The following is a 24,871-nucleotide window of genomic DNA, read 5'->3' as shown; positions in this document are numbered from 1 at the left end:
CGGAATAGTATCCAAAGCAGCATTGCACGGCGTTTGGGAAAGGGAGCTTTTTTATCAAGTAGGATTTAGGATGGCGCATCAAAGCAAAGCATTCGTAGGCTTAGCTCGCACTGCGCACACTCACACACTTCACAAGTTGGTCCATTCGAGGCCATGAAATTTTGAAATCGTATGAAATTCCAATCATCAGATATCCACCCGTGCAGCCCTACAATAATGCCAAACAGCCTGCCAACGCCCTCTCTTTTCCCCTTAGAAAAAAGCACTGGGTTTTATGCCTTCCCCCTCTTTGTAGTATATAAAAAACAAACATCAATAAACGGGCCGGTCCGTGGTCCCCTTTTCTCCTACTTCAAAAAAGGGGGCTTCTCCGACGGGGTATGACACCAACACAACGAACGTCTAGAACATCACCGCAGCAGCTTCATTAATGCACCACGCCCTCGACGCCGCCGAGGAACCTCCTGACGCGGTCGACCTCCAACTCGCCCTTTTCGCTCTCCACCGCGCGGAGGAGACCATCCACGACGGCGTCAACCTGGTCCTCAGGCACGCCGGTGCTGATGGCCACCACGCGGCGGTACTTGATCTCGACGTCCTTGCTTCGCCCCTTGAGCGCGGCGGCCATCTTGCGCGTGACGTCGCGTCGCGCCGAGACGGCACTTAGCCTTGCCTTCAGGACCGCCGCCGAGGGCAGCATGGCGGCCTCCTCGCCGTTGTCGGCTGTCTCCAGCGCCGCGCCCAGTTCCGTCTCCCACGACGACGAGAGGGCGTCGGTGCGGCCTGCGCGGTTCTGCTCCTGCATCAGGCGGACCTGTTCCTCCTCGCGGGCGTGTCTGAGGTTCGAGATCTTTTGGCGGGCGAGTTGTTGCTTCTTCAGCGTCGCCTGCATGGCTTCGAGGTTTCGCCTTGCCTCGCCCAGCTGTGCTGATGTGGTGCGGAGTGTTGAGTGCAGGGACTCGATGACGGCCTGCTTCGTCTTGATTTCGTTCTGGAAGGTGGAGCTTGCTTCGCTAAGAAGATGTGTGATGGCTAGGGGGGGCGGTCAGTGGGAAAATCTCGTACTGGAAACTGGGTGTTTACTCACAAGAAACAATATCATCGCTGCTCTCTTTTGCGCGCTCGCTGCTTGCAGCACGGTTCTTCTCAGTGTCTCCGTTCAGCTCGGCACCATTGGCCATGTTGTTGCCCTCATCTGCAGCCTCGACTCCGATACCAAAGTCCACAGGCCGGAGACCGGCACGGTTGGCAATGTTGCCGTCTGCGCCGACCTCGAGGAGCTGCGAAATGATGCTACGGTTGCCTATCCTTGCCGCAATGTTGAGAGCCGTATCACCGGCGTGGTCTTGGGCGTTGACAATCTCAGTCATGAAGCGTGCGATGCCCATCTTGGGTTGCGACTGCGGTTGGGACTGGGAACTGGCGGGCGCACTGCTTCCGTTGCCGTTGGTCGCCCCTTGGCCATTGGGCACGCTGCCTTGCCTTACTACCCATTCCAAAAGGCTTTCCAAATAATACCGACTGGCCGCGTTCCTACCCTTGACGGCGCTAGTCATGGCAATATGGTGCAGAACAGTGCGTCCCTTACTATCGCGGACCTCAATGGTGCTTCCGAGCACATCCAGCAGATCAGGGAAGGAGCCGAGATCCATCGAGTTTGTAACTACACAAGCTCTCACCAAGGCGGTCTCTCCCGAGGCATTGACGCGGAAGGGGCTAGCGCCAGCAGCGATGAGTGCGCGCAAGAGCGGCATACGCGATAACGTAGCAGCCCAGTGAAGGGCTGTGTGGCTTTGCTGGTCAATGGGCATATCTAGCTCAATAGGCGCCAATGAGCGAAGCATCTCATGCTTGGACTGATCCGAAGCCGCAGAGTCCATGAACAGACTCATCAACATGCTCCTTTTGTGTTCGGCGTCCGGAGACATCTCAAAGGGTAGCGGTGTGAGTGGGCTGTGGCCATCGTGTGCGGGCACATTCGCTTGAGAGTAGATGAAGGACTCATTAGGCTCCGTAGGAGATCCGGGGAAGGCGCCCTGGTACATTTCCATCGAGTTGTTGTAGCCGCCGAAGCTCTCGGCGGGGGTCATGGTGACTCTTTGGCGCTTGCGGGGCGGCTCCGGACCGTCAAACTGTTGGCTGGTCTGTTGAGTAGAGTACGCCGAGTCGACATGCTGGCCGTAGTCCGAGGCATAACTCTGCTGGGAGTTGCCAGGGAAGTCGTCGCCATTCTGCATGGAGCTCTGGCGGCTGAAGCTGGGTGCTTTCGTGGGTCCATTGCGACCCCTAGGTCCGGGAGAGTCGAATCGTGCCTTGCTAATAGCAGCGACAGCGTGAGACGCAGTGGTGGAGATGTTCTTGAAGAAGGTGCCGTTGATGCCAGCCATGCCGTTGGACCTTGCCTCGTTTCCGGCGTTGTACAGACGTTTCCTCTGCGCAGCCATGGCCTGTTCCTTGGTTGGGGTGTTGAAGTCTCCTCGGCCGGCAACACCGCCATCTTGTCCCATATCATATGTCAACAGCGGACGGAGAACCTCCTCGACGCCGTACTGGCGGCAGACTTCGACACCGCGCTCGAACTTGATCCATGTGCCCTGGTATTTTCCGTAGCCTCCTTGGACCTTCTCGTGCTCGCCAATCTGGATCTCCTTTTCGAGGATCTTTGTGCGTTTTCCCTTGTCGACGCCGGCAACTTTGAGAATCTGGGTCGCATTGAGCCAACTGTCCTGCCGCCTGCGCATGACGGCGACACCGTTGACCTCCATTTCGTATACATCGACGCCCGAGTAGACGGCCTATATGTGTCATGTCAATGCGAATGCCCTAAAGGCAGGTGTACCGGGGCAGCACGAATGCGAGCCGACTTCACTCACGCTATAGATCTGGGGGGCTTCATTGGCAAGCCTGGCGTCGGCATAGCCGCGGTAGCCGCCCTGGCTCTGCTGGCTCATGGTAAAAGACTGTTGCGACGAAGGTTGAGACTGTGATGCTGAAGGCATCATGGCGGTGGGAGTTGGTTTCCCGGGGTAGTCGTGTGGTTGCGCCGCCGAAAAGGAGGAGTCGCGGGGAAGATGGAAGGAATGTGAAGTGGGTTGACTAGCTGTGACGGTGGTCGAAGACATGTGCCGCTGGCACTAGGGCATTGGAGGCGGGAGCTGCGACGGGAGGCGATGCGATTAAGAGGGGGTTCGGAAGGGAGGCAGAGGTGGTGGGCGAGGATGATCGATCACTCGGCGGCGGCGGCGGTGGCTTTCCAGATATGGAGGAAGCAGGGTCGCGGGATGAGGTAGTTGTGGTTGCGACAGCTTTGGCGGTCGACAAGAGTCGGATTGTGAATGCGTGCAGCCGGCCGGGGCTTTCTTGGTGTGCGTGGATGGGCAGGCGAGCGTTTTGTCGGATCGCTTTGCGCGGCGGCTCGGTGCTTTGGCAGCTTTGTGCGATGCTGATGCGGCAACGCAAGCAACTTGAGTGGTGGAAGGATGACAGGCGATGGTTGGGGGGCTACGCCAAAGGGAAACCAATGTACTACTGAACGACGGTTGAGAGTAATAGTCGGAATGGCGTAAATGGCAAATGGCGTAGGGCGGATAGGCGCTTCAGATGCCGTCAAGGGTTGGGTGGTCGTCTCAAAGGGGGACTAGACCGGAATCCGAGAGTGGTGGTTCAGGTGCTGGGGGGAGAGGCCGAGAGAGGAGAGGAGAGAGACGGAGAATAAGAGGATTGGCAGTGCAAAAGTGCGAAGTAGGTATTCGCAACAGAAACGACCCGCCGGCAGAGTTCACAGTCAGTACAGAGTACAGAGTATTGGTAGGGTATTCGGCAGAAAGCTGAATTATCGGACTGGAGGTGGATATCAGGTATTCGTAGATGGTCCTGTCGCCCAGCCGTCGTCCGGGGACCGAAAATGAGGAAAAGGTCCGCAGCGGGTTCCCGAAATGGAATTTCAATTAAAAGTGGTGGACGTGTCGATTCGCGGTTTTCGCGAAAAAGGGCGTGTCGGTCTTTTGAGCGTGTCGCGTCCAATTTACAGAGGGAAGAGGGCGGCGAGGGGGGGGGGACCGTGTGCTTGCTGGAGGGGGCTGGCAGCAGAGACACACAGAGCAAGCAGGTGCGAGCCAGAATTCGTGCCTTCCCATTTGCTTAAGCGAGCTGCACGGGCCACTCAGACTGCTGATTGCTGGTGGAAGGTGGGGCATTGAGGGTACGTACCGGCCCTGCTCACCGCGAAAAGTGAAAGGGCATTCACGTCGGCCTGCGCAGGGTTCCCGTGCACCACTTGCATCACTTCGCTTTTTTCGCTGGATGCAAAAAAATCACTGCTTTTTTAGGCCGAAGCAAGCAGCCTAAGTGGGGTACTAACCGCTTATAGCAGTACCTGGGTACTTACGTGCCCGCTGCTTTTACTTAGGTAAGCGATCTCCTGGGGCACGGGCCTCGGAAGGCCTCGGAGGGTAGTTATCCCGGGTGCTTCCAAAAGCAGCGCTTTTTTCGGCCGATGCAAAAAGCATGCACTATGCGAAAAAAGCACAAAATTTGGAACCCTGGGCCTGCGAGGAAGGAGCGTCGGTGACGCGTAGTCGACGTGCCGCGGGTGGCCTTATCGCAGACCGGGCCCGGGCCTCTTACACTACCTATCGCGTCCACCTCCAGTCCTTTACCAGAGCCAGTCACGATGAGTATCTTACCCATCATGTAAACAGTTGAGGATTTCCTTAAGATGAGCAGTTAATTGTTGATAGTTGATGATTGTTGGTTCAGACTTCAATGCTGGGTACTTTGCCAATAAGCAGCTGGCCTTCAATGTCGCTCTCATGTGTGATTGCTGTGGTGAGATACTGGACAGCAGATGAATAGACGTACTAGATCTCATCTTGGATAACAGCCCTTCAAGAGTGTTCAATTCCATTGGCAATTCATGCCATTTTCAACAACATCGAACCTCTGTTGTTCTTGCCTTGTAAATAATACTTACCCAGGGCAACTTCCCCCCATCCCAGGAAGCTTGGGCCACTTTCCCCTCGGCTCCTGAGGCAGATCCGATGAAGCTCCAGCCAGTCCCCGTCACCGCTGCAGCCAAATCTCCAAATTTCTGCACCGTACCTTACCTCCGTCCTGCATGCATCCTGTTCGACATCGATACTCGTACCGACACCGACTCCGGCAACGGTACATGCGTCTCTGCCCGACTGCGAGACACCAGCCGAGTGCAACAACAATGTCCCTGCCGCCCTGTTCCTGTTCCTGATTGTCGGTCTCTTACCAGCCTCCTGCTGCTCCACCATCAATCACCATGCCCAAGGTCCGCCTCCCGATCCGAAACCCCACACCGCAAAAGAAGGTCTGGAGCCACCTCCACCCTGCGACCGCTACCTCCACCGCCGTTATCCCCCTGCCGAGGCCTATCCGACCCCTTCACCTCTACCGCCACCTCCTCCGCGCTACCACATACTTCCCGCTCATCTGTCGTTCTTACCTGGAGGACTGGGTCAAGGACGGCTTTCGACGAGAGCGAGCGAGAGCTGCCTCGGCAGCAGCCAAATTGCCCACACGTAGGCGCGACCATGGCCGAGAACGAGAAGAACACTTCCTGCGCACAAAGGCCCTCGCGGAAGGTAAAAGGAAGCTTGTCATCCTCAATGCCGCGCTCTTGGGCGACACAGACCGCTTCCGCAAGGTTTTATGGCTCGTTTTTGGGAAGTTAGGCCGGCGACGCCGTGAGCTCATGGCCGACTTTGTCAAGAAGGAACCCGATCCTCCCGTGGACATCAACGAGCTCGAGAAACAAATGCAAGTGTTTGACTCCGAACGAGACATCCAGAAGGCCAGAAAGCTGCAGAGACTCAAAAGTATCCCCCCGACAAGGCGCGTGTTCGACCGGACCGATCCCACGCCCTGGGTTCGCCAGAAGCTCAGTCCCATCGAAGACAACTGGGACATCAAAAAGCTCACCCAGTTCTACACCTCCCAAAAGACGCAGCAACGTGATACGCCATCGGATTGCTGGCCCCGAACTGAACTTGACAACTTCAAGCCTGAAAAGTTCGTCCCTGAGAACGACGTATGGGGCCGAGAAACAGCAGCCCAAAGGAAAACAAAGAAAGTGCGTCTTTGGTGGAAGAGGGCGGCAGACAGGCTCGTGCCACCAGTGGAGCGCAATGAATGGGATTTGTTGCGCTCGATTGTCAGCGGTGATGCGCCTGAGGTCTTGTGGAAACTGGCTCCACGCAGGCCAGTTGCTATGGAGAAGAGCGAGCAGGGGGACTTCCCATGGTCGGCCTATGCCTCAATTCCCGTCCGCGAAATCGAGAGCCCACGGTCTCGAAAGAGAACCCGGTTGACGGGCAAGACGGATGATGGGCCATACTCGCAGACCCAACAGCTGGTGCGCGAGGTTCCATACAGCGATAGAAAGCTTCGGAGGGAGTTCGGCAGGTTATGGCAGGCGTCATCGTACGTGGAGGAGACTAAAAGCGATGAAAAGGGGCGGCACAAGCGTGAGTTTGTCTGGGGTAATCCTTTGACTGGCCCGCCCATTGCATCAGGCCCTCAACTTGGAATCTTTGATGGCGTCGATGCCCAGGGACAGATACTTCGCGGAAAGTAGTGCCTTGTCTGTTTATTTCTGTTATTATACCCCAGCTCCCAGTCTATCTAGTCTAGCAAGCCAGCCAGCTTCGGCAGGGCGTCACCATCGACACGCATGCCAACCCACTCGTCCATGGCCTTGGCGCCGATGGACTCGTAAAACTTGATACTCGGCTCGTTCCACTTGAGCACCACCCACTCAAGTCGGCCTCCATCCATGGCGACGACCTCCTTGGCCAGCTCAACCAGTAGGCGCTTGCCATAGCCCTTCTTGCGCTCCGTCTGGCGTACGTAGAGATCCTCTAGGTAGACACCGGGCTTGGCGCGCCATGTGCTGTAGTTGTAAAAGTACAGGGCCATGCCGACACCCTCGCCCGCCTCGTTGAACAGAATGAGACACCTCGCGGGTTTGCTGGGGGACGTGGGTTCCGTCACGGGCTTGCCCGCCGTGTAGGCGGTCTGGTCGTCCGGGGCGAAGGCGATGGTGTTTCCGAGTGACTCCTCGGTGGCCTGGACGCTGTCAAGTTCCTTCTCGTAGTCCGCCAGCTCCTTGATGAGGGAGAGGATGATGGGAATATCTGGGGCATTGTCAGTTGATGTCCCCCCGCCTCCATGACAGCAAGATAGGTTACTGGCTGACCTTCACGTCGCGCATGGCGGACAGTTGAGTTTGAGGGGGCCATTTTGGAGAATGAGTTGCCGGTATGTAGTGTCTTGGGCACAAGATAGCTTGTTGCAGAGCCTCAATCGCAGACAAAAGATTATTTATACGGCTCAGCCTGGCTCTCAAAGGGCGCGCCTATGTCGAAGGTGGAGAAGGAATCATGCATGCGCCCCTCAACCAACGTTAGATTTTATGTTTGTTTTCACCGCCTTCGGGACTTGTGTTTCATCACCTGGGCCGAGTCAGAATGAGTCAGGATGCATCAAGGCAAGCATATCTACAACATCTATAGCTTCAACAAGAGGCTGTTCAAAGATGTCAGCATAATACAGCCAAGAAACCAAACACTGGATTAGCTGGTGGTGTGGGGATGAGGGGTAGAGAGGGATGGCAGTCATCTATCGGTATCTTATCATCGATCTGTAGCGACAGGGAACAGAGCTTCATTCCCCAGTCGAAAGCACTTCTGCCAGCTATTCTCCGCGTCACCGGCCTTATCGGCAGAAACATCCAGCCAGGCTCCGGCGGACATGTTCAATTGCCGCCGACACCGGGCCGGAGTCCCCCAGTCCGCGAATGGAGCGAGCAACGAAGATTGGACGAAGGAATGAATGATGCGAGAACCCTTGGCCGCAGACGCCATTGACGAGTCAAAAGATTCGCAATTCCATTGAGCCAACCGTCTGAACTCCCCCCCACATACTCGCATCGGCGGCGTTCCGACCTTCCTGTTGCGCCATCTGGCCCTGCGATGCGCTCAGAGGCCAGCGAACCAAACATTGGAAGACTGGACCCCCCGCACCAGCTCCAATGCCCCTCCATTTCAGGGTACATTACTGCTGTGATTATGCCATGACTTCCGCTGGTGGAGGGGTCGGTGTGTGAGAGAGAGCTTCCTCTGTCCGTTATTTGTGATCCGACCAGCTGAAACCCGCCAACCTGAATCCCGTCCGCGCTCAAACTCCTGCTTATCAATACTTCACATCTGTTCATAAACAACACCAAACCTCACAACCGCTTCATCCGTCTTTCTTAGTGATCTACTACGCCAACACCAAAAATCAATGATCATGCTCCTCCCGCCGCCGAACCCGACCCTCAAGGGCCAGAAGCTCCTGATCCTCTCCCAGTTCAAGCCCGACGACGACTACTACGCCAAGCTGCACTCCCAGTTCCCGGATCTCAAGGTCGTCTACCACGAGCTCGGCTTCCCCGAGAAGAAGCCCGGCAGCACCTTTGACGAGAGCGAGTGGAAGGACGTGACGATCCTGCTCACCGGCAGCGCCCTCCCGGACCCGGAGCAGGCGCCGAAGCTGCAGTACGTGCAGCTGCAGAGCGCCGGCGCGAACCACATCTTGAAGCACCCGCTGTTTACGGACACGGATGCAGTCTTTGCGACGGCGAATGGTGTTCACGGGTGAGTTTTCTTTAGTATCTAGTGAGGCCGTCGGTCAACTGACACCCGGGCAGACCTCAGATTTCCGAATGGATCATTTCAACCTACCTCTCATTCCAGCATCAACGTGAGTTGCTTCACCCTTCAGGTTACACCGCATGAGTGCTCATCAACCCAACAGTCCCCAAGTACATCGACAACTTCCGCGAAGGAAAGTGGTCTCGCGGAAATGAATGGGTAGAAGACGCCGTCGGTCGCACAATGCAAGTCTCTCTCTCACTCTCCCCCACCACCAGAGCCAACTCACTAACCCTCATCCCCAGAGGCATCCTCGGCTACGGCAGCATCGGCCGCCAAACCGCCCGCGTAGCCACCGCCCTCGGCTTCAAAGTGCACGCCTACACCCTGCACCCGCGCCCGACGCCCGAGTCCAAGCGCGACAACGGCTACTCGCCGCCCGGCCTCGGCGACCCGGAGGGCAAGTTCCCCGCCAAGTGGTTCTCGGGCGCCTCCAAGGCCGACCTGCACGCCTTCCTCGGCTCCGGGCTCGACCTGCTCGTCGTCGCGACCCCGCTGACCGACAAGACGAGCCACCTGCTCGCGGCGGTGGAGTTCCGCATCCTGTCCGCGAAGAAGACGTTCGTGTCCAACATTGCGCGCGGGCCGATCGTCAACACGGACGACCTGATCAAAGCGCTCGACGACGGGCTCATCCGCGGCGCGGCGCTGGATGTGACGGATCCGGAGCCGCTGCCTGAGGGGCATCCGCTGTGGAAGGCGAAGAATCTGTTGATTACGCCGCATATCAGTGGTATGTCGACGAGTTACACGGAGCGGATCCTGGGGATTTTGGACCTGAATTTGGAGCGGTTGAGTCAGGGGAAGAGGCTTGTCAATGTTGTCAACAAGAAGGAGGGTTATTAGACTGTTTTTATTGTAGACGGATCCGACAGCGATTGTGTGTAATGATCTCATTCTTGATGAACAAGGAGGTTTCTCTCAACGGCGCTTGTATTAAGCATCCATGGCTCACTCAATATGGCTACTTTGCCACAGGAACACCGACTCATCCTGCACAAATGCGGCAACTCTCATATAAGACTACCTCGAATGAGACATTCGGTATTGCTCACATAGCCACAAATACATGCATGCCCATATGAAGCCTTCCGCTCTCGCTCAGGTCTCAGTACCCGCGTCATTCCATGCCTTTCCAATCAAACAGCCTCAATCCGCGGAGACGATGTCTTTCGATCATGGTCACCTTCGACGTCTGTCGAAGGGCCCTCTGCAACAGACGAATCCTGCGACTTGGGCTGGCGTTTCTCTCTGTATGTCTATTAGCCACTCATTCTCCGACACAGAAACAACGAATCTTACCCCTGGGTCCCCAACAACACCCTCACAACCTGCGTCGTAACCACCAAACACACGACCATCACCGCAGAATAGACGTATCCCTTCGGGAACCTCGGCGCCTCGACAGTGGGATACACAAACAGCGGGATCCACGCATTCGTCGACGTCGCGATCGCCGTCATCAGAATCAGCGTCAGCGCCCTCTCCTCGATGTTGTTCTTCAGAATGACGTTCGCCCAGCCGTAGAGCACAGAGGACACGGCCACCGCAGAGTACGACGTGCTGAAGGCGAACCATTTCGCCGCCTCGGGCACGTTCCAGACCGCCAGGATGACGAGCCCAGTGAAGTTGACCGCCGAGGCGAGGGTGATTGCTGCAGGCCGGCCTATCCACAGGTCCGCGCTGAAGTTGATGAAGAGCACGAAGAAGATACCCAGGCCGGGGCTGATGGCGTTGAGCTTGTTCATCTCGGCGGTGCTGTACCGCCCCAGGCTCTTGATCCACAGGAGGAAGGCTGCGCTGTTGGAGCTTGTGTTGAAGAAGAAGACGTCCCATAGGACGAGAAGGTAGAAGCGCCAATTGGTGAAGACGCGCTTGAGGAGGTTGAGGGAGAAGGGGGTGCTTTTGACAGAGCTGCCTGTCTTTTCGAGGCGCGAGCGCGCGAGGTCGAGCTCGGACTTCTTCATCACGAGTCTGTTCGGTTTGGCGGGCGTGCCGGGCCAGATGAAGTAGCCGATGAAGGCTAGGGGGAGGGTGATGATGGCGTTGATGATGAAGAGCCAGCGCCAGCCTCGTAGACCGTGGACGCCGTCGAGGTAGGTCGTTGCCGCGGCTTGGAGGAGGGATGCCGTGAGGGTGCCGAGCGTGAGGCCGATGTAGAATGTGCCACCTCGGCGACCGATCTCATCGCTTCGGTACCAGGAGCCGAGAACGAAGTGAACGCCAGGGAAGTACGAGGCCTGTCAAAGGTGTCAGCAGGCACGTCGGGATGCGGAACACCGAGACCAACCTCGAACAAAGATACCATGAACCGGTAGGCCATGATCTCACCGTAGCTTTGAGCGCGGTACTGGAGCAGAGTGAACAGTCCCCATCCTTATTCGACAAAAGTCAGCCTATGCTATTGCAGACGATTCGCAGTCTGAGGCGTAGCTCACCTAAATCGAGGGTCGGCACCAGAATGTGCATCGGTACTCGGGGGAACAGGTAGATGAACGGCAGCAGGCCGACCACGTTTCCCACGACGAAGATGGTCTGGAACTGAACCAACTCGTTCCCATGGAAGCCGAGTTCATCAGCCATTCCTGATACATATGCATTATCTACAACGTGTCAATAACCTTCGGCCTGGTGGGTAGGGGGTGCCATACTGATATTGGTCTGGTCCATGTACTTGACCCAGTAGAGAATGAAAGCATAGGGAACAATTAGCAGATCCAGCTTGAGGATCAGCTTGCGTTCCTCGGGACTATCGCTGGGTGAGAACCAGTGATACCACCGGCGTGCAGGCTCGGTCATGATGGGCAGATGCTTCAGACACGCGATGCATAGGACGTTGTTATGTTCGCATTAGTCTTTCAGACACCCGCATTCACTTTGATCTTAATAAATACAATCATTCTCTATTCTCCCTCTCAACTAAGAAATCCCCGAAGTCGTCACCACAATACCGGAGCACATCACCGGCAAGCAGGGGCCGGAGTCCCTGCGAAAGCACCAAGCACCGGCCTAGGCCCCGACCCGCGTGCCGGTATTAGCGACCGCGTGGCATTATTGCCGACGTCTTATCTTGCATCGGATTCCGAGATTTGTGGTTGGTTCATCTAAACTTGTCAGGCTGTCAGTTTGGTGTGTTAACAGGGACCCCGACGATGGTGCAATTTCTCGCGTCATTGCGTGAGTGTTGCAGTCGGGCTTCCGCCGAACCTCAATGCTGGCGTCTCCTGTGGACTTTCTCAACTCCGAGGTTTGTGGAACATGCAGAGTGAAATGTCGAAACATTTGATGATGAGCATTAATCTATCCTTGATAACCACGATTACTGCCCTCATTGGAGCTCGTGCATGGTCCTCGGCGGCGGCGGAGTTGGCAACTCGTTTATCTCATTACTGGCATCCAGCTCTGCCTTGAAATTTTCTACCGTGCCATCATTTCCTTGAGCTCCTTTCCGTTCTCCTTTCTCCACAAACACTTCGGTATCTGCTTCGACGCTTGGGGTTTTCCTGTTGGCACGGCGTCGACGCCATAACAAATAGACAGTGATGAATATCGCGATAGTGACGAGAGATACACAGGTACTGACGGCGATGACAGCTCCAGTAGAAAGACCAGATGATGGTTCAGCGTTAGAAGAGGCTGGCGAGGAGGTCGGAATACTGCCGCCTGTCGTCGAAGTTGGCCCACTAACATCTTTCCACCGGCGATGTTAGCAACATACAGGCATAGAAGAGGTTCTCAGTAAAACAACCTGTTGCTTCATCAGCTTTGCCAAGTTGGCAATATGCATCAAACACCTGCGTTGCGCTCGCGACCTCCGCGTTCAATTGGCCGCAGTTCTTCGCAACAGCAGTGGCAATAATGTTGCTGAATCTATCCGAGCTTGCAGTGCAGAAGCAGCTGTAGGATGTTGTCCTGCCTCCGTCGCCGCATCCCGAGACCATGTCTCTCACGATGGAGCTGATGGGGATTTCGGCGCATGACGGCAGTGCGCTGTAGCCGTCCGCCTGGTCAAGATAGTAGACAGCTTCTACATGCTCTAGAATCCAGAAGCCTACTATGCCGATAACATAGAGCTGAGACCGCATCAGGAGCAGTTTTGAAGACGCTAGATTGATGGATCAGAAAAAGTGGTGGTGGTGTAATGGTCGCCACGCTTGTTGATGAGATGGCGAAGATTTGGTAGACATAAGATTTTGCGAGAGGACTTCCATATACGTTTGTCAAATGCTCTTATCACACTCACAATTGCGCATTCGCATGCCGCGCGATGTCTGTGACGGGAGCTGAGCTTAGCTTAAGCCACGCAAGAGACAACCTGACTCACTACAGCTGAAATGGAAAAGCCATCGCAGCTGATCTAGAAGGCTTGCAACTGACGCTCTCCGGCAAGATTCAAAGTTGACTCTAAGATACTGAAAAGGTAAATTAGCTCGAGGCTCATCATTATCTTTTGGCCGTGATCAAGATTTCCAATGTCTACGCGCAATAACCAGCCTCTTTTACGAAGATTTGCAGGATCTCAGGACATTGGCAGACCATGTCACTACCTCGCAGACTACAAGACTGTTCCGAATGTGCCCTGCTTCCTGGGACCAGGCTGTGGAAGTCTCAGGCATGGGATATGAAGTCTGCGTTTCCAACCCAATCAGAGCACGAAGTGCCAAGATGCAGCTGTGGAGAGATCCCTGTAATCCATGAGACTAGAAGAGACAGCCCGCCATCGACGCATCGCCTTAGCGTCTTCAGCCGCAATCAACTCTCCGATGCCAAAGGCACATGAAGTGTAAACACGGCGTCCTAGACGCGATCGAACTCGGAACCGAACACTTGTACATACTTGCTGCCACTTTAATAACTATGCCCATGGTAGGAAGAAGTGCTGAAGTGACACCTGATGGAATTCGAGGGAAACAAAAGCCACTTCCCATCGCGAAACACTTCTGCCGCCTGCCTAGCTGCCTTGGTCTCAGTTGCCTAGGGTGGCCCCGATGGGTACATTAGCAAACGCTTTGCCCCGTGAAAATGGCTAAACTGGACCAGTTGCCTGAGACAAACGTAGCCTTGCAACTCGCATGCTGAATCACTGATCGTCTGGAGCTGTATGGAAGTAGTGCAAGACGCTGGTTGGTTTTATTTTACTTGGCCCCTGGCCTCAAAGATATTTACAAGGAATATATGTGCGATGGCAATGTTACAAGAATGCATGTGCCTCTCAAGACTGACAGATGGGTATCACAAAACGGTCCATCGGCCTCGACAGAACCCGGATCATGGCATCGAAGTTGCTTAGACGCACTGAGAGTACCAGTCGTTGACAACCTCGCACTTGCCAGAGGCGCAAGAAGTAGCGCCAGAGTAGCCCTGGCCACCGCACTGGCCGTAGAGAGCAACAGAGCCGGAGCCGGAGCCGGAGCTGGCAGCAGCGCTGGTGGCAGCGGCGGCGGGAGCAGCAGCAGAGGTGGCGGCAGGGGTAGTGGCAGCGGCCTCGGCAACGGCGTCAGCAGACTTGGTGGAGCCAGAAGAGCTGCTGGAAGAGCTAAGCTTGCCGGCACCGGCGTTGTTGGGGACGCTGGTCTTGATGGAGCTGGCGGACTCGGCGGAGGCGATGGAGAAGCCGGAGAACTCGCTGAAGAAGGAGGTGTCCTTGAGCTTGGTGAAGTCGGTGGAGGTGGTGGTGTCGAAGACGTTGACCTCGCAGGCGCGGCCGAGAGCGGTCTTACACTCAGCGTTGGTGGTGGCGTCGGGAGAGGAGAACAGCTTGCCCTGGTAGTCGGAGACGAGAGCCTTGACGTTGATGAAGGCGTTACCCTCGAAGATACCGCGGGCCTTGGTGTCGCCACCCTCGAGAGCGTGGCCGTCGTTGTCGTCCCACACGTTGTTGACGGCGTGGAGGAGAGTGCCACCGCTGAGGGCAGGGCTGCGGCCGGAGGTCTTGTAGATGTAGTTGTTCTTCATGGTGATCTGGTCGTCGGTGCCGACCATCTCGAAGGTCCAGTAGTGGTATCCGTTGCAGCCGGTAGAGTAGTCGGACTCGCCGTTGATGAAGTTGTTGGAGAGAGTGATGCGCTTGCTGGGGTTGAAGCCGAAGACGTAGTGCTGGCGGCCAGGACGGGCGGTCTGTCTCAAGGGTCAGCATCATCACCATGTTATTTACGACCATGTGACTTACCGTGACGTGGTCAACCCAGACAAGGTCAGCGCCATCGAAGCCGATAGCATCACCACCCCAAACGTACTTGGGGTTCAAGTCGGAGACCTGAATGTTTTGGATGCTTTTGGCTGTTAGTGCACGAAAAGATTCACGAACTAGGTTGGCACTTACATGACGTTGCTGCCTCTCATGCGCAGGCCCTTGCCCTTGATAGCGCCCTTGCTGCCAACACCGAGGATAGTCTTGTTGTTGCCGACGTCAATAGGCTGGGTCGGGGCCTTGTACCAAGTCTCGGTCGAAGCAGGGTTGCTGCCGCAGTCGTCCTGGATGATCTTCTGGCAAGCAGCGCCGGTGCCCCAGCTGGCGCAAACATTGCCGGACTCGGTGCCCTCAGACTCGGTGAAGTCGTACTCCTTGGAGAGGAGGATGACGCGAGGCTCGTCGTCAGTGAGGTACTCCTTGAGCTCGGTGATATCCGCAGGGGTGACGGCAGTTGCGCTGCCACCGCCAGTAACACCAGTAGCAAAGCCTTCAGGCTTGCCAGAGACAGTCTGAGCCGCAACAAGGTTGGCAAGTCCCGCCAAGACCGCCAAGAGAGTGGGAGCCGACTTCATTGTGGAGTTGTCGTGATCGAACCAAGATTAAAAAAGCTGGGTGAAAGGCTGATGTTGGTTCGTAGAAAAAGAATTGGAAATATCGTGGTTGAGTTCCGGAACCCAATGAATGAATGAGAGTTTAGAGTGGCAAGCCAAAGGAACGAGAGACGGTATGAGAGGTGACAACCAAAAGAGATAGAAGTTTGGTAGGAACAGAGTTGCGAAGAGCAGTTGCCATGTGGGAGCCGAAGCCTCTTGATAAATCCCCCGTGCTCGCGCCTCGATCTACGCCCGCGGATACAGTAGCCGCCGCGGGAACGATCTTTTATCTGGAACAGACTACAGCTGTCACTTAATTAAATCCCGTCCTCAATTGGGAACCATACGACAATTACAGGGCTCATAATTGGGTTCCGCCCCAGCAAACAGTGGAGCGTGCGCCCATCGATCCCCTGCGCAAGCCGCACGCCTGGCCTGAAAGAGAAAAAGTATCCTCCTGATCCCGGCGAGAGCTACCGTATTTGAGTCCATTTGAGTCCGAAAAACAGGCAAGTCTGAAGTGGGAGCGCATTGGGGTCCTTTTCTGCTCAGGGGCAAGTGGTGCTCTGCTGCCCACTCTGGAAAACTCTTCGCTGTGGCGGTTAGCCTTCTTATTCAAGTCGAATGCAGCCGTACTTTTAGGAGAGCTTGACCTATCAGTGATCAGGGCATTCGGCCTCTCACTTCTTGACTTGAAACGGTATGACGTTGCTGATGCTCTTGGGCTTAATTAACAGCCCGTGGCCAACGCTGTCTACTGGTCACAAAAGGGGGATCAAGCATACTTGTGAGGTTAAATTAACACCGTAGAGAATAGGTCCAGGGGGTTCGGGGTTTGTATTACGCGTTAGGTGCGGTCTGCTGTTGGCGCCCCTTGTGGTCGCGGAGTATCGGTCCTACGCCCTAGAACTCGCGCCTAGTAAAACTGCGTGTTATTCTGTGGCCCCTGTATCGCCATTCCACAGCAACGTCTCCGAACATCCAACCAAGGACGATGACAGAGTCGCCTATCCTCGACTGGACTGGCTTAATAAGAAAAGGGCAAAAAGTAACAAAACGCTCTGGGGAGGAATATCAGACATTTCAGCACACCACACGATATGTTCATGAGAATCGTGTCAAGTTACGGGGTGTTGATTGGCTTTAACTTCGGCCTCCGATGCGATCCGCCTGCTGTGAGCCACATAGGATTGCGGGGTAAACAGGGGAATGCATCATCCCTTAGCGTAGATGAGCCGTATTATTTCCCAGAAATTGACATGTCACACAGGCGGATCTATTTCTAACGTCCCCGATCTAGTTTGCGAAAGCGAACATTCCCAACATGTCGACGATCATTTTATGATGATCCTTTTGACGGATTATTGCTTGCTGCTTATTGGCGTCTACAACTCGACACAACATCAGTCGCTTGTGGTCTGGCTAGTAGAGCGAAATTGGATCTGAAATTGGAACCAGGAAGACTTTTCGGCCTCAACCAAGAGACAAAGTTGTTTTGGCCACTTGTTACACTGATACGTTCAGTTCTACCTTCGCAGGCATGTTATCCACATATCGTCTGCAGTGGTGCTACGTAGCTGGGAAATTGCGGTGGCCCTCGATTATTTCCCCGTGAGAGTCATACGGCAGTCAACAAGGTGCGCCTCCAGGCGGCAAACTGCGAAGAAGAAAAGTTAGAAGGGAAGAAAGATGCGGTGACTTGAGCCGTCCGATTAAATAATGATGAGAATGCAGGAGTGATTCTAGGAATCGATAGAAGTAACAACGTGTGAACTCGTCCCAAGACTACAAACGGCCGTGTTCTACATGCCTCGGCTTATTCAATACATGTACAAACCAGAGGGGACTGGAAACGATCCGATAAGGCTAGTTCCTGTGACTATTGTCATTAGTCATGATGCCACTCACGTGAAGAAAGTCATCGTTGTTCCTGCAGGACACCACAGTCATATCCTATCAGATCATCGCGGTATGACGTGGGTCTGGACATATTCATTAAGGCTCACTCATCAGGACTAAAGCTAATCATTTCGTATCGAATTTCACCTTCACTCTAATTAACTTACTTGTGAGCTTATTGATCACCCTTGTTCGCGAAAACAGCGGTCTTAAGTTTAGAGCTACTTTACTATTGGAAGTACAAGAGATCACGTCACATGCTGTCGAAATTTTCACCTTCGCCGCAACGACGACGATAACGAAAGCCTTCAGTCACCCAAAAGAGGGATTTTGCTTCAAATCTTGGAGATAAGCGCTACGAGTACGCAAAAATGGAAATTGTTTCAAAGGCCAGGCCCCGAGGACTCTTTTCGTGAGTACATATGAGACTGAAGGCGCAACCATGGCTATCCTCAAGATCTATGATTTTCAACAAGATATCATTTCGTAGTTGGGACCTTACTACACCAGCAAGAGAATCATGATGAGTTGAGCAAAAAGGTCGAAATTTCTAGATCAAATGTGACAAGCGATGTGAAGCTAGAGCCTTGCTTTCGTACAACATGCCGTCAGTTTGTGACATCTTTCGAGATGAAAATGACTGGGTAAGGCCGAAAATTCCTTCGGTTGCACCGCATATGCTTTTACAAAAAGACCTCGCCGCCTAATGCACTGCGCCTCAAACATGCATACGCCGCCTTCTTTGCCAAGATGTAATCTCTGGCGTTGGATCAGCTGACAGTATCAAGCACCACCATACCCTCGTTTTGATGCCCATCGGTCAGCACCACGAGTATCCTCCTTATGCATTCGGCCCTGAACAAGAATTTCCATCATGTATCTTCTTCACATAGAAGAAACAGAAGATACGGGGTGTCCCTTCATTGAGCTCAGACTTTACGTCGACGACATTCCGCCGTATGCAATACTGTCACACAGGTGGGGTTCCCCAGACGACGAGCCTACCTTCCGGGACCTTCTGCTTCAAACTCCATCCGGAACATTGAAGAAAGGATACCGCAAGATTGTATCTTGTTGTGTCCAAGCCCTTGAATACGGACTTAGCCATGCATGGATTGATACTTGCTGCATCGACAAGTCCAGTAGTGCCGAGCTTTCGGAAGCAATTAATTCTATGTACTCCTGGTACGAGGCCTCGCGAATATGTTTCGCATACATGGAGGACGTGCCGCCAAATGACAACGTTTTCAGAAGGAATTCTTACTTCCGGCAAAGCACCTGGTTCAAAAGAGGCTGGACCTTGCAAGAACTCATCGCCCCAGACGAGGTGATATTCTTCGACAGTCAATGGAGCATGCGAACCCTCGGTAGCAAGTCCACCTTGTCAGAGATCATTTCGTCGGAGACAGGTATTCCTCAGAATATACTGAATAACAAAAACATGCTGCACTCGGCAAGTGTGGCACAAAATATGTCTTGGGCGTCCCTGAGGCAGACAACCCGCGTCGAGGACGAAGCGTACTCCTTGATGGGGCTATTTGGGGTCAACATGCCTACAGTATACGGTGAAGGAAAGAAAGCTTTTCGCCGACTACAAGAGGAGATCATGAAAGCGTCTCCTGACCACACCATCTTTGCCTGGAGAGCAGCAGAAGATGATATGTACGACGGCATGCTGGCGACCTCTCCACGACCATTCCAGCAGTGTGGTCAGTTTGAATCTCTGACGTACATTGAGTTCATCGAGCGATTCAACATAACCGGGGCGAATCTGAAGCCCTACTACTTCATGACAAACTACGGCTTGCAAATTCACCTCCCAATAGTAGCCCTCTCGCCTCATTTCGAAGGCTTCTATTTCGCTTTCCTGGCTGCGCACGATGTCCATGAAGATACCTCTATCATCATTTTCCTTAAAAAAAGGACCGACGGCCCCGCAGAACATTTCACCAGAGTGAGATTCAATGGACAAACGCTGATTTCCCGACCTATGCCAGATGGTGGATATCTCGACTTTGCTCCAGCCACGAAGCTCTTGATTTCCGGAAACAAGCACTCTGAGACCAACTTTCTGTCTGCTCCCGAGACAAAACGCTTTCCAGTATCTTTCGCCAGATTTTCCATTGCCCTTACAAAGCATACAGATGTTATTTTCAACGTGCAACACTCAACTTCTTCAGAATTTGCGGCGAACGAGTCATCGAATATTCATATCACACCCCTTAGACCAGCAGAAACATTAGAGCTTACAGTGCTGACACAAGGGTGTCATGTGTCTGCGTTGCTCAGGTCATCAAACACCAGACACCCTCTGAACGATGTGACGGTATCTGTCGCATTCGGGTTGCACGAGGGTGAGCCATGGGCGTTTGTAGATGCATTTCGAGAACCGAAAAAGGACTTCAGGGTTTCTGTGGATATCGAAACAGAAACTGAGACTCTTCTAGTGACATCAGATCTATTCAGTGGGACCTCTGTATGGCAGAGAACACCAGATAGTATTGTTCTCATGCGCAAAGAAGGACTAGGCAACTTGGGTAAGCACTGGAGCCTTGGCGGTGAAACCGAGAATAAGGGTATGTGGCTCTTGGGAGCATCGATCACTCGCTCTGAAAAATCAAACGGTGGGTTAGACGAATATGTATTACTACTTCAGACATGACAATGTGCTGGTTTTATTGATTGCAGTCTTGAATTTACTCAGTGGGATTTTATGAACAAGGCGCGTAATCTGTCTATGTTTCATCGCACCAGTTTGGCCAACATTAGTCGCTAACTTAAGTGATGTATCTGAACCCATTCAAAACAGCTCTCTGCGAGTCTTTGTCGAGTCTATTCATCGCCTCCTCGTTATATTGGTCCACCTCACTTCGAAGCCTTTCAAACTTGTGGTTCGCCTTCCTGAGACAAATACGAAGGCCGAAGATGCAGCACAGACCGAGTACTTGAAAAGCCAAAATACAAGCCCAGGACACTCGGAAGCTTGGGCCGTATTCATCAAGCCAAAAGTAGTTGGCGAACAGTGAAGCACTATTTGCTAGGGTGTTCGCAATACCGATGGCAGCTGCGCGTTTGACCGCTGGTTGGACGATGATGGAAGACAACCAGGGGTAGGTCGTTGAGTAGATGCTGAAGGTTCCGGCGCTGACGAGGAAGGTCATGGCGTAGCGAGCCCAACGTTGATCACCCATGGCGACCAAAGTGACAGTTCCAGCAATGGCAGTAATTGCGGAGATGCTCGCGTGAGGTGATCTTTTCTGCCGTCGGTCGGCGTCCCAAGCCAGTGTCAAGGCCCAGATGAAAGAGAAGAAGTAGGGAGGCGCTGTAAGTAGAAGAACGATAGTATTGTTCTTGAAACCAAGCTGTTGAATCAAGGTTGGGAAGAAGTGTGAGAATGAGATAGAAGCAGTTGTCGACATTTGAAGTAGGGCAAACAACCAAACTCGGTAGTCCGCCAATGCATCCAAGATAGCCTGCTTCATCGAAATCTCGTCCTCGCCCAAAACTTCTTCACTGCCGGCGTCTGCTGCCAAACGGCCCTGCGCAATGACCTTCTCCTCTTCCGACAACCATTTCGTGGTTCCCGGGTAGTCGGGAAGAAGGAAGAAAGCAGTCACTCCGACGCAAATTGTAGCAAGACCTTCGAGGATGAAGAGCCATCTCCACGCTGCGAGGTGTCCCACGCCAGCCATTCCTGAAAGAATGCCAGCTGATATAAGACCGGCAAAACAGTTCGACAAGAGCAGCCCACAGACAAGTAGGGCCATGCGCAATCCGAGCTCTTTTTTCGTGTACCAGCAACTCAAGTAGTATATGGCTCCCGGGAAGAAGGGAGCTTCGACGATCCCCAAAAAGAACCTAACGACGAGCAGGCCGGCTGGAGAAGACGTGGCACTTGTGCAGCCGCTCACTATAGCCCAGATGATAATGCATCCAGGCTATCATAAGTTAGTCTCTGTTACACGAGTTATTCCATAGAGAAGTTCTTACCAGGAAGATATGCGGCTGCATCTTGGTCATGAGCATTGTTGATGGCAATTGCATCGCGATGTATCCTGCAGAAAAGATCGAAATGGCGGTTTGATACGTTGCTCCTTTGACATGGGTGTCTTCTTGGAGGCCGTAGAGGCGCGCTTGGGTAATCGAATTTCGATCAAGGTAGTTGAACAGATAAATTATAACAATGAGAGGCAAGAGATGGGCGTCGATTTTCCGAACAAGTTGTCGCTCGGTTTCCTTTGAGAATTCGGGCGAGTAGGACCGGTAAGTGTCCATCAACGTCAGGTTCTTTGTTGGAACATTCTCAATTTCTTCGCTTCCTTGCTTAGAAACCTCGTTCAGAGCAGGTTTTGGAACACTGTTCATCGCCATTGTGTTGGTTGTTGTCTGAATTGTGTCGATTGCCGAGCCAAGCTACAAGCAACGGAAACAAAGCTCTAAAGATACATTTAGAAATATGGGAGATAGGAACGAAGAGGGTCTTTTTGACTTGGCAAATGCTATGGAGTCCCTCGCGCTTCGTCTTCAATCCCACATCACGTTCCCCATACCCCAGACCAAAAATGGCCTCCGGTCCGGAGCCGATCCGAAATCCCCTCATTCCCCATTCTCACCCCAGGTTTTCCCCATGTCTAGTTCTCGACGGTGCCGAACACCCGCATTGGATTGTGAACAAGCATTTTCATCCATTGCTCTGTCGTAAGCCACTCCTTCAAGGCTGCTAGCTCTAATTGAGTATCAACCGGCAGAGAAGGCGTGGGATCAAGACCGCGAACACTTCCGTCAATATGAGGCCAATCGCTTCCCCACAGGATGCTATCTGCCGCACGTTTGGCAAAGATCTCGATCAGTGGGCGCATTGAGTTGATGTTCGTTGGTGACCGTCTATGCAAGGCTCCTACCTTGACAAAGAACCTCCCAGACTCTAGAAGACGCAGGAAGCTGTGCAACTCCGCGCTACCTATGTCGGAGGGGTTGGTACAGCCATTATGATCGGCAATGATAGAGACGCCCTCAAGGAGTGGTTCTTGTGGCAAGGTAGCTTCCAATGATGACCATGTCGAAAGTGGAAGCTGAGCTGAGATGCTCCAGTTGTGTCGGTGAACAGGACAGTGTCTGGCAACGTCCAGGAACTGCTTCTTGACCCAGTCCAGATCGCCACCCGAGCCCCCGTATGAACCATGAATACGAACGGACCTTACACCAGCGTCGTGGAGCGTATCAAAGTCAGCTGCTGTTAAACCCTGAAGCTCCTGTACTGATTCTGGGTCCCAGAAGATAGTGCCCAATACCCTTTTGCTGGGATCAGAGTCGCGACACTCATTTAGATTTCCGATCAGACCACGGTACCCATCTTCTATGGTCGCTTGGACCAACATGAGCTGATCCGTGAAAGAGTTTTTGATGAGTGCATCAACCCTAGCAGGTTCGGGGGTGTAAGCGCGAGTTGCTTTGAAAGGGTACTTTTCTGGGTTGAAGCAGTGCGTGTGACAGTTCCATGCCAACGGAGGAAGATAGATCGGTGTCATGACAGAGTTCGTCTCCGCTAGCTCTCGCTTGAAGTTTTCGATAACGGTGTAAACAGAAAGCTCACAATGTTCCAGATGATATTTCTCTCGGTGTTTCATTTCCGAGGACTTCCCCGTGTGTTCTATGTAGGGGGCTTGCTGCGTGTACTAGCAGGCCCTCGCTCGGACAAGTTCCGCTTCCAAAACCAGCCTCCGGAGGGGGTCCGAGTCAACCGGAACGAGGCCGATGAAGTTGAGATTAGGGAGAACAAACACAGCACCATTTCGATCCAAGGTGCACACTTTACTGTATAACTTAGTGCCAGGCTTTCTGACTTTCCAACTGGTCGAAGATAGGCTAGCTTCTCCCTATCTACATATGCCGTTGGGCTGGATTCTGTGAACACATGCATGTATGCATGACTGGGCTCAATAGAACTTCAATTGTAATCCACAACTTGGACAACCACTCAAATAACACCAATCTACGAACTAGGTCTCAATTGGATATGGTAGCCGCAAAGGGAGTTGTGCCTGTAACTTACACACTGACTGCAGTTTCCACAGGAGACGAGAGCTGTTTTGTTGCCGAAGACTGCCACATCAACAGCTGGGAGCATCTTCCTTCTGCTCTACAGCAATGCCTGATCACGACCGGAGGCATTCATCTGCTGCGAAAGGAGGACATCAAACGTCCTTTTCAAGGCCGCAATCGCAATGATCTTGGTGACAAAACATCCCGCGCATGACCCCAAGATGCGGAGTTCAGTGGGTCACAGCGCGGGGAAATCGAGGGATCATTACGGCTTGGACCTTTGGTGGCTTGGCATTATGTAGCCAACCTTGACGGCCTGGAGGGAAAACGCTCACCTGTTCCTGAATGTCTCTTCAGCTTTACCCCTCCACACACAACGAAATTCCTGCCCCTTGACGAGTTGTTGCATTGCATTTCGTGTAACACCTTTGCAGACCAGCTACCAAGCCCCTCGTGTTTGAACCCCGCACCCCGCATCAACAAGACACAATGGCTGGTGACAGCGCGGGGCCGCAGGAACCCCTCATCGAAGTCATCACACAAGCCGAAGACTTCCACCAGGCCGCTGACGCAGCCATCAACGCCTTCTGCCACCAAGCGCGCGATGGTGTCTACATGGGCATGAACCCAGGCTGGGACACGCCCGAAGGTGTCGCCGCCAGCGCCGAGCGCATGGCTGCCCGCTGGCGTTCAGTCACGACCAACAAGCAGGGTCAGCCGAACACGGTCTTCCTCAAGGCTACAGTCCCGGACCCCGAGAAACCCGGACAACGCAGGATCGCTGGTATGGCCATTTGGTTGCAGGCTTCGGCTGTCGAAGGCTACGGCGAGCCGAGCCCGACGGACTTAAAGAAGAGCCTCGGAGTCGACGCGCTCTACCCCGACAACGAGACTGAGCAGCGATACTTGGCACAGTGCATCGGCTCCCTTCATCGGCGCCGCACCGAGGTCATCAAGCAGAAAGCGACGGCGAACCCTCCGGCCGTTTTTGCGCTGGATTTGTGCGCCGTGGACCCGAAATTCCAAGGAAGGGGCGCTGCCAAGAAATTGGTGCTGTGGGGTCTGGACGAGGCCAAGCGACGGGGCGGACTTGAGGCCATTCTCGAGGGTTCCAGCATGGGGAGACATGTCTACTGGAAGTTGGGTTTCAAACAGGAGGGACCCGAGATTGAGTACCATGTTGACGATTTCCCCGAGCGCAGCAGACCTTCAAACATCTTCATGCGAACTGGCGATATAGAATCAGCTTGATATCGCCGGTGAACGGGGCGGAGTTATGACAGGGAACTTTCGGTCTCATAGGGTTTACCATAAACATCCACAGAGCTACGACACAAACACCAAATAAGCAGCATATTAGAAGGTCGTGATATCATTATGAAGAACTAATAGTACAACTGTTGGGAGCATGCCGTCGACAT

At 53.7% G+C, this 24,871-nt stretch overlaps 10 protein-coding genes across 10 annotated transcripts; 3 read left to right on the top strand and 7 right to left on the bottom strand.

Moving 5' to 3' along the window:
• Positions 1-427: 427 nt before the first annotated feature.
• On the bottom strand, positions 428-2,951 carry cdc10 (Start control protein cdc10; the record flags this gene model as incomplete). The annotated part of the gene is made up of 3 exons (XM_032022117.2): positions 428-1,032; positions 1,088-2,795; positions 2,874-2,951. 3 exons carry the CDS (start codon positions 2,949-2,951, stop codon positions 428-430), a joined length of 2,391 nt encoding a protein of 796 aa, XP_031880959.2.
• A 2,339-nt stretch (positions 2,952-5,290) lies between these two features.
• Positions 5,291-6,604, top strand: CGGC5_v004651 (uncharacterized protein; the record flags this gene model as incomplete). Its single annotated transcript, XM_032022116.1, has 1 exon — positions 5,291-6,604. One exon carries the CDS (start codon positions 5,291-5,293, stop codon positions 6,602-6,604), a length of 1,314 nt encoding a protein of 437 aa, XP_031881129.1.
• A 47-nt stretch (positions 6,605-6,651) lies between these two features.
• Positions 6,652-7,268, bottom strand: ats1 (N-acetyltransferase ats1; the record flags this gene model as incomplete). The annotated part of the gene is made up of 2 exons (XM_032022115.1): positions 6,652-7,163; positions 7,226-7,268. The coding sequence occupies 2 exons, from the start codon at positions 7,266-7,268 to the stop codon at positions 6,652-6,654; spliced, it is 555 nt and encodes a 184-aa protein (XP_031881130.1).
• Positions 7,269-8,319: 1,051 nt separating this feature from the next.
• Positions 8,320-9,569, top strand: ddh-3 (D-2-hydroxyacid dehydrogenase; the record flags this gene model as incomplete). The annotated part of the gene is made up of 3 exons (XM_066151317.1): positions 8,320-8,666; positions 8,720-8,772; positions 8,827-9,569. The coding sequence occupies 3 exons, from the start codon at positions 8,320-8,322 to the stop codon at positions 9,567-9,569; spliced, it is 1,143 nt and encodes a 380-aa protein (XP_066009556.1).
• A 293-nt stretch (positions 9,570-9,862) lies between these two features.
• On the bottom strand, positions 9,863-11,522 carry SEO1-5 (putative transporter SEO1; the record flags this gene model as incomplete). The annotated part of the gene is made up of 5 exons (XM_032022113.1): positions 9,863-9,974; positions 10,026-10,963; positions 11,014-11,099; positions 11,162-11,326; positions 11,375-11,522. 5 exons carry the CDS (start codon positions 11,520-11,522, stop codon positions 9,863-9,865), a joined length of 1,449 nt encoding a protein of 482 aa, XP_031881128.1.
• Positions 11,523-12,051: 529 nt separating this feature from the next.
• CGGC5_v004647 (uncharacterized protein) lies at positions 12,052-12,808 on the bottom strand (the record flags this gene model as incomplete). Its single annotated transcript, XM_066151316.1, has 2 exons — positions 12,052-12,413; positions 12,472-12,808. The coding sequence occupies 2 exons, from the start codon at positions 12,806-12,808 to the stop codon at positions 12,052-12,054; spliced, it is 699 nt and encodes a 232-aa protein (XP_066009390.1).
• Positions 12,809-14,009: 1,201 nt separating this feature from the next.
• Positions 14,010-15,488, bottom strand: pelC (putative pectin lyase C; the record flags this gene model as incomplete). The annotated part of the gene is made up of 3 exons (XM_032022111.1): positions 14,010-14,840; positions 14,893-14,995; positions 15,046-15,488. 3 exons carry the CDS (start codon positions 15,486-15,488, stop codon positions 14,010-14,012), a joined length of 1,377 nt encoding a protein of 458 aa, XP_031880958.1.
• Positions 15,489-20,185: 4,697 nt separating this feature from the next.
• Positions 20,186-21,779, bottom strand: CGGC5_v004645 (putative transporter; the record flags this gene model as incomplete). Its single annotated transcript, XM_032022109.1, has 2 exons — positions 20,186-21,346; positions 21,399-21,779. The coding sequence occupies 2 exons, from the start codon at positions 21,777-21,779 to the stop codon at positions 20,186-20,188; spliced, it is 1,542 nt and encodes a 513-aa protein (XP_031880957.1).
• A 260-nt stretch (positions 21,780-22,039) lies between these two features.
• SLMH-2 (4-sulfomuconolactone hydrolase) lies at positions 22,040-22,936 on the bottom strand (the record flags this gene model as incomplete). Its single annotated transcript, XM_032022107.1, has 1 exon — positions 22,040-22,936. The coding sequence occupies one exon, from the start codon at positions 22,934-22,936 to the stop codon at positions 22,040-22,042; it is 897 nt and encodes a 298-aa protein (XP_031881038.1).
• Positions 22,937-23,939: 1,003 nt separating this feature from the next.
• Positions 23,940-24,701, top strand: CGGC5_v004643 (uncharacterized protein; the record flags this gene model as incomplete). Its single annotated transcript, XM_032022106.1, has 1 exon — positions 23,940-24,701. One exon carries the CDS (start codon positions 23,940-23,942, stop codon positions 24,699-24,701), a length of 762 nt encoding a protein of 253 aa, XP_031881037.1.
• Between the last annotated feature and the right edge of the window lie 170 nt (positions 24,702-24,871).

This window comes from Colletotrichum fructicola, assembly GCF_000319635.2.
Source record: "Colletotrichum fructicola Nara gc5 chromosome Unknown KSG_Nara_v1_contig02, whole genome shotgun sequence".
Lineage (NCBI taxonomy): Eukaryota > Fungi > Ascomycota > Sordariomycetes > Glomerellales > Glomerellaceae > Colletotrichum > Colletotrichum fructicola.
The sequence above is the reverse complement of the archived record's forward strand: the minus strand, read 5'-3'. Positions and strand labels throughout refer to the sequence as shown.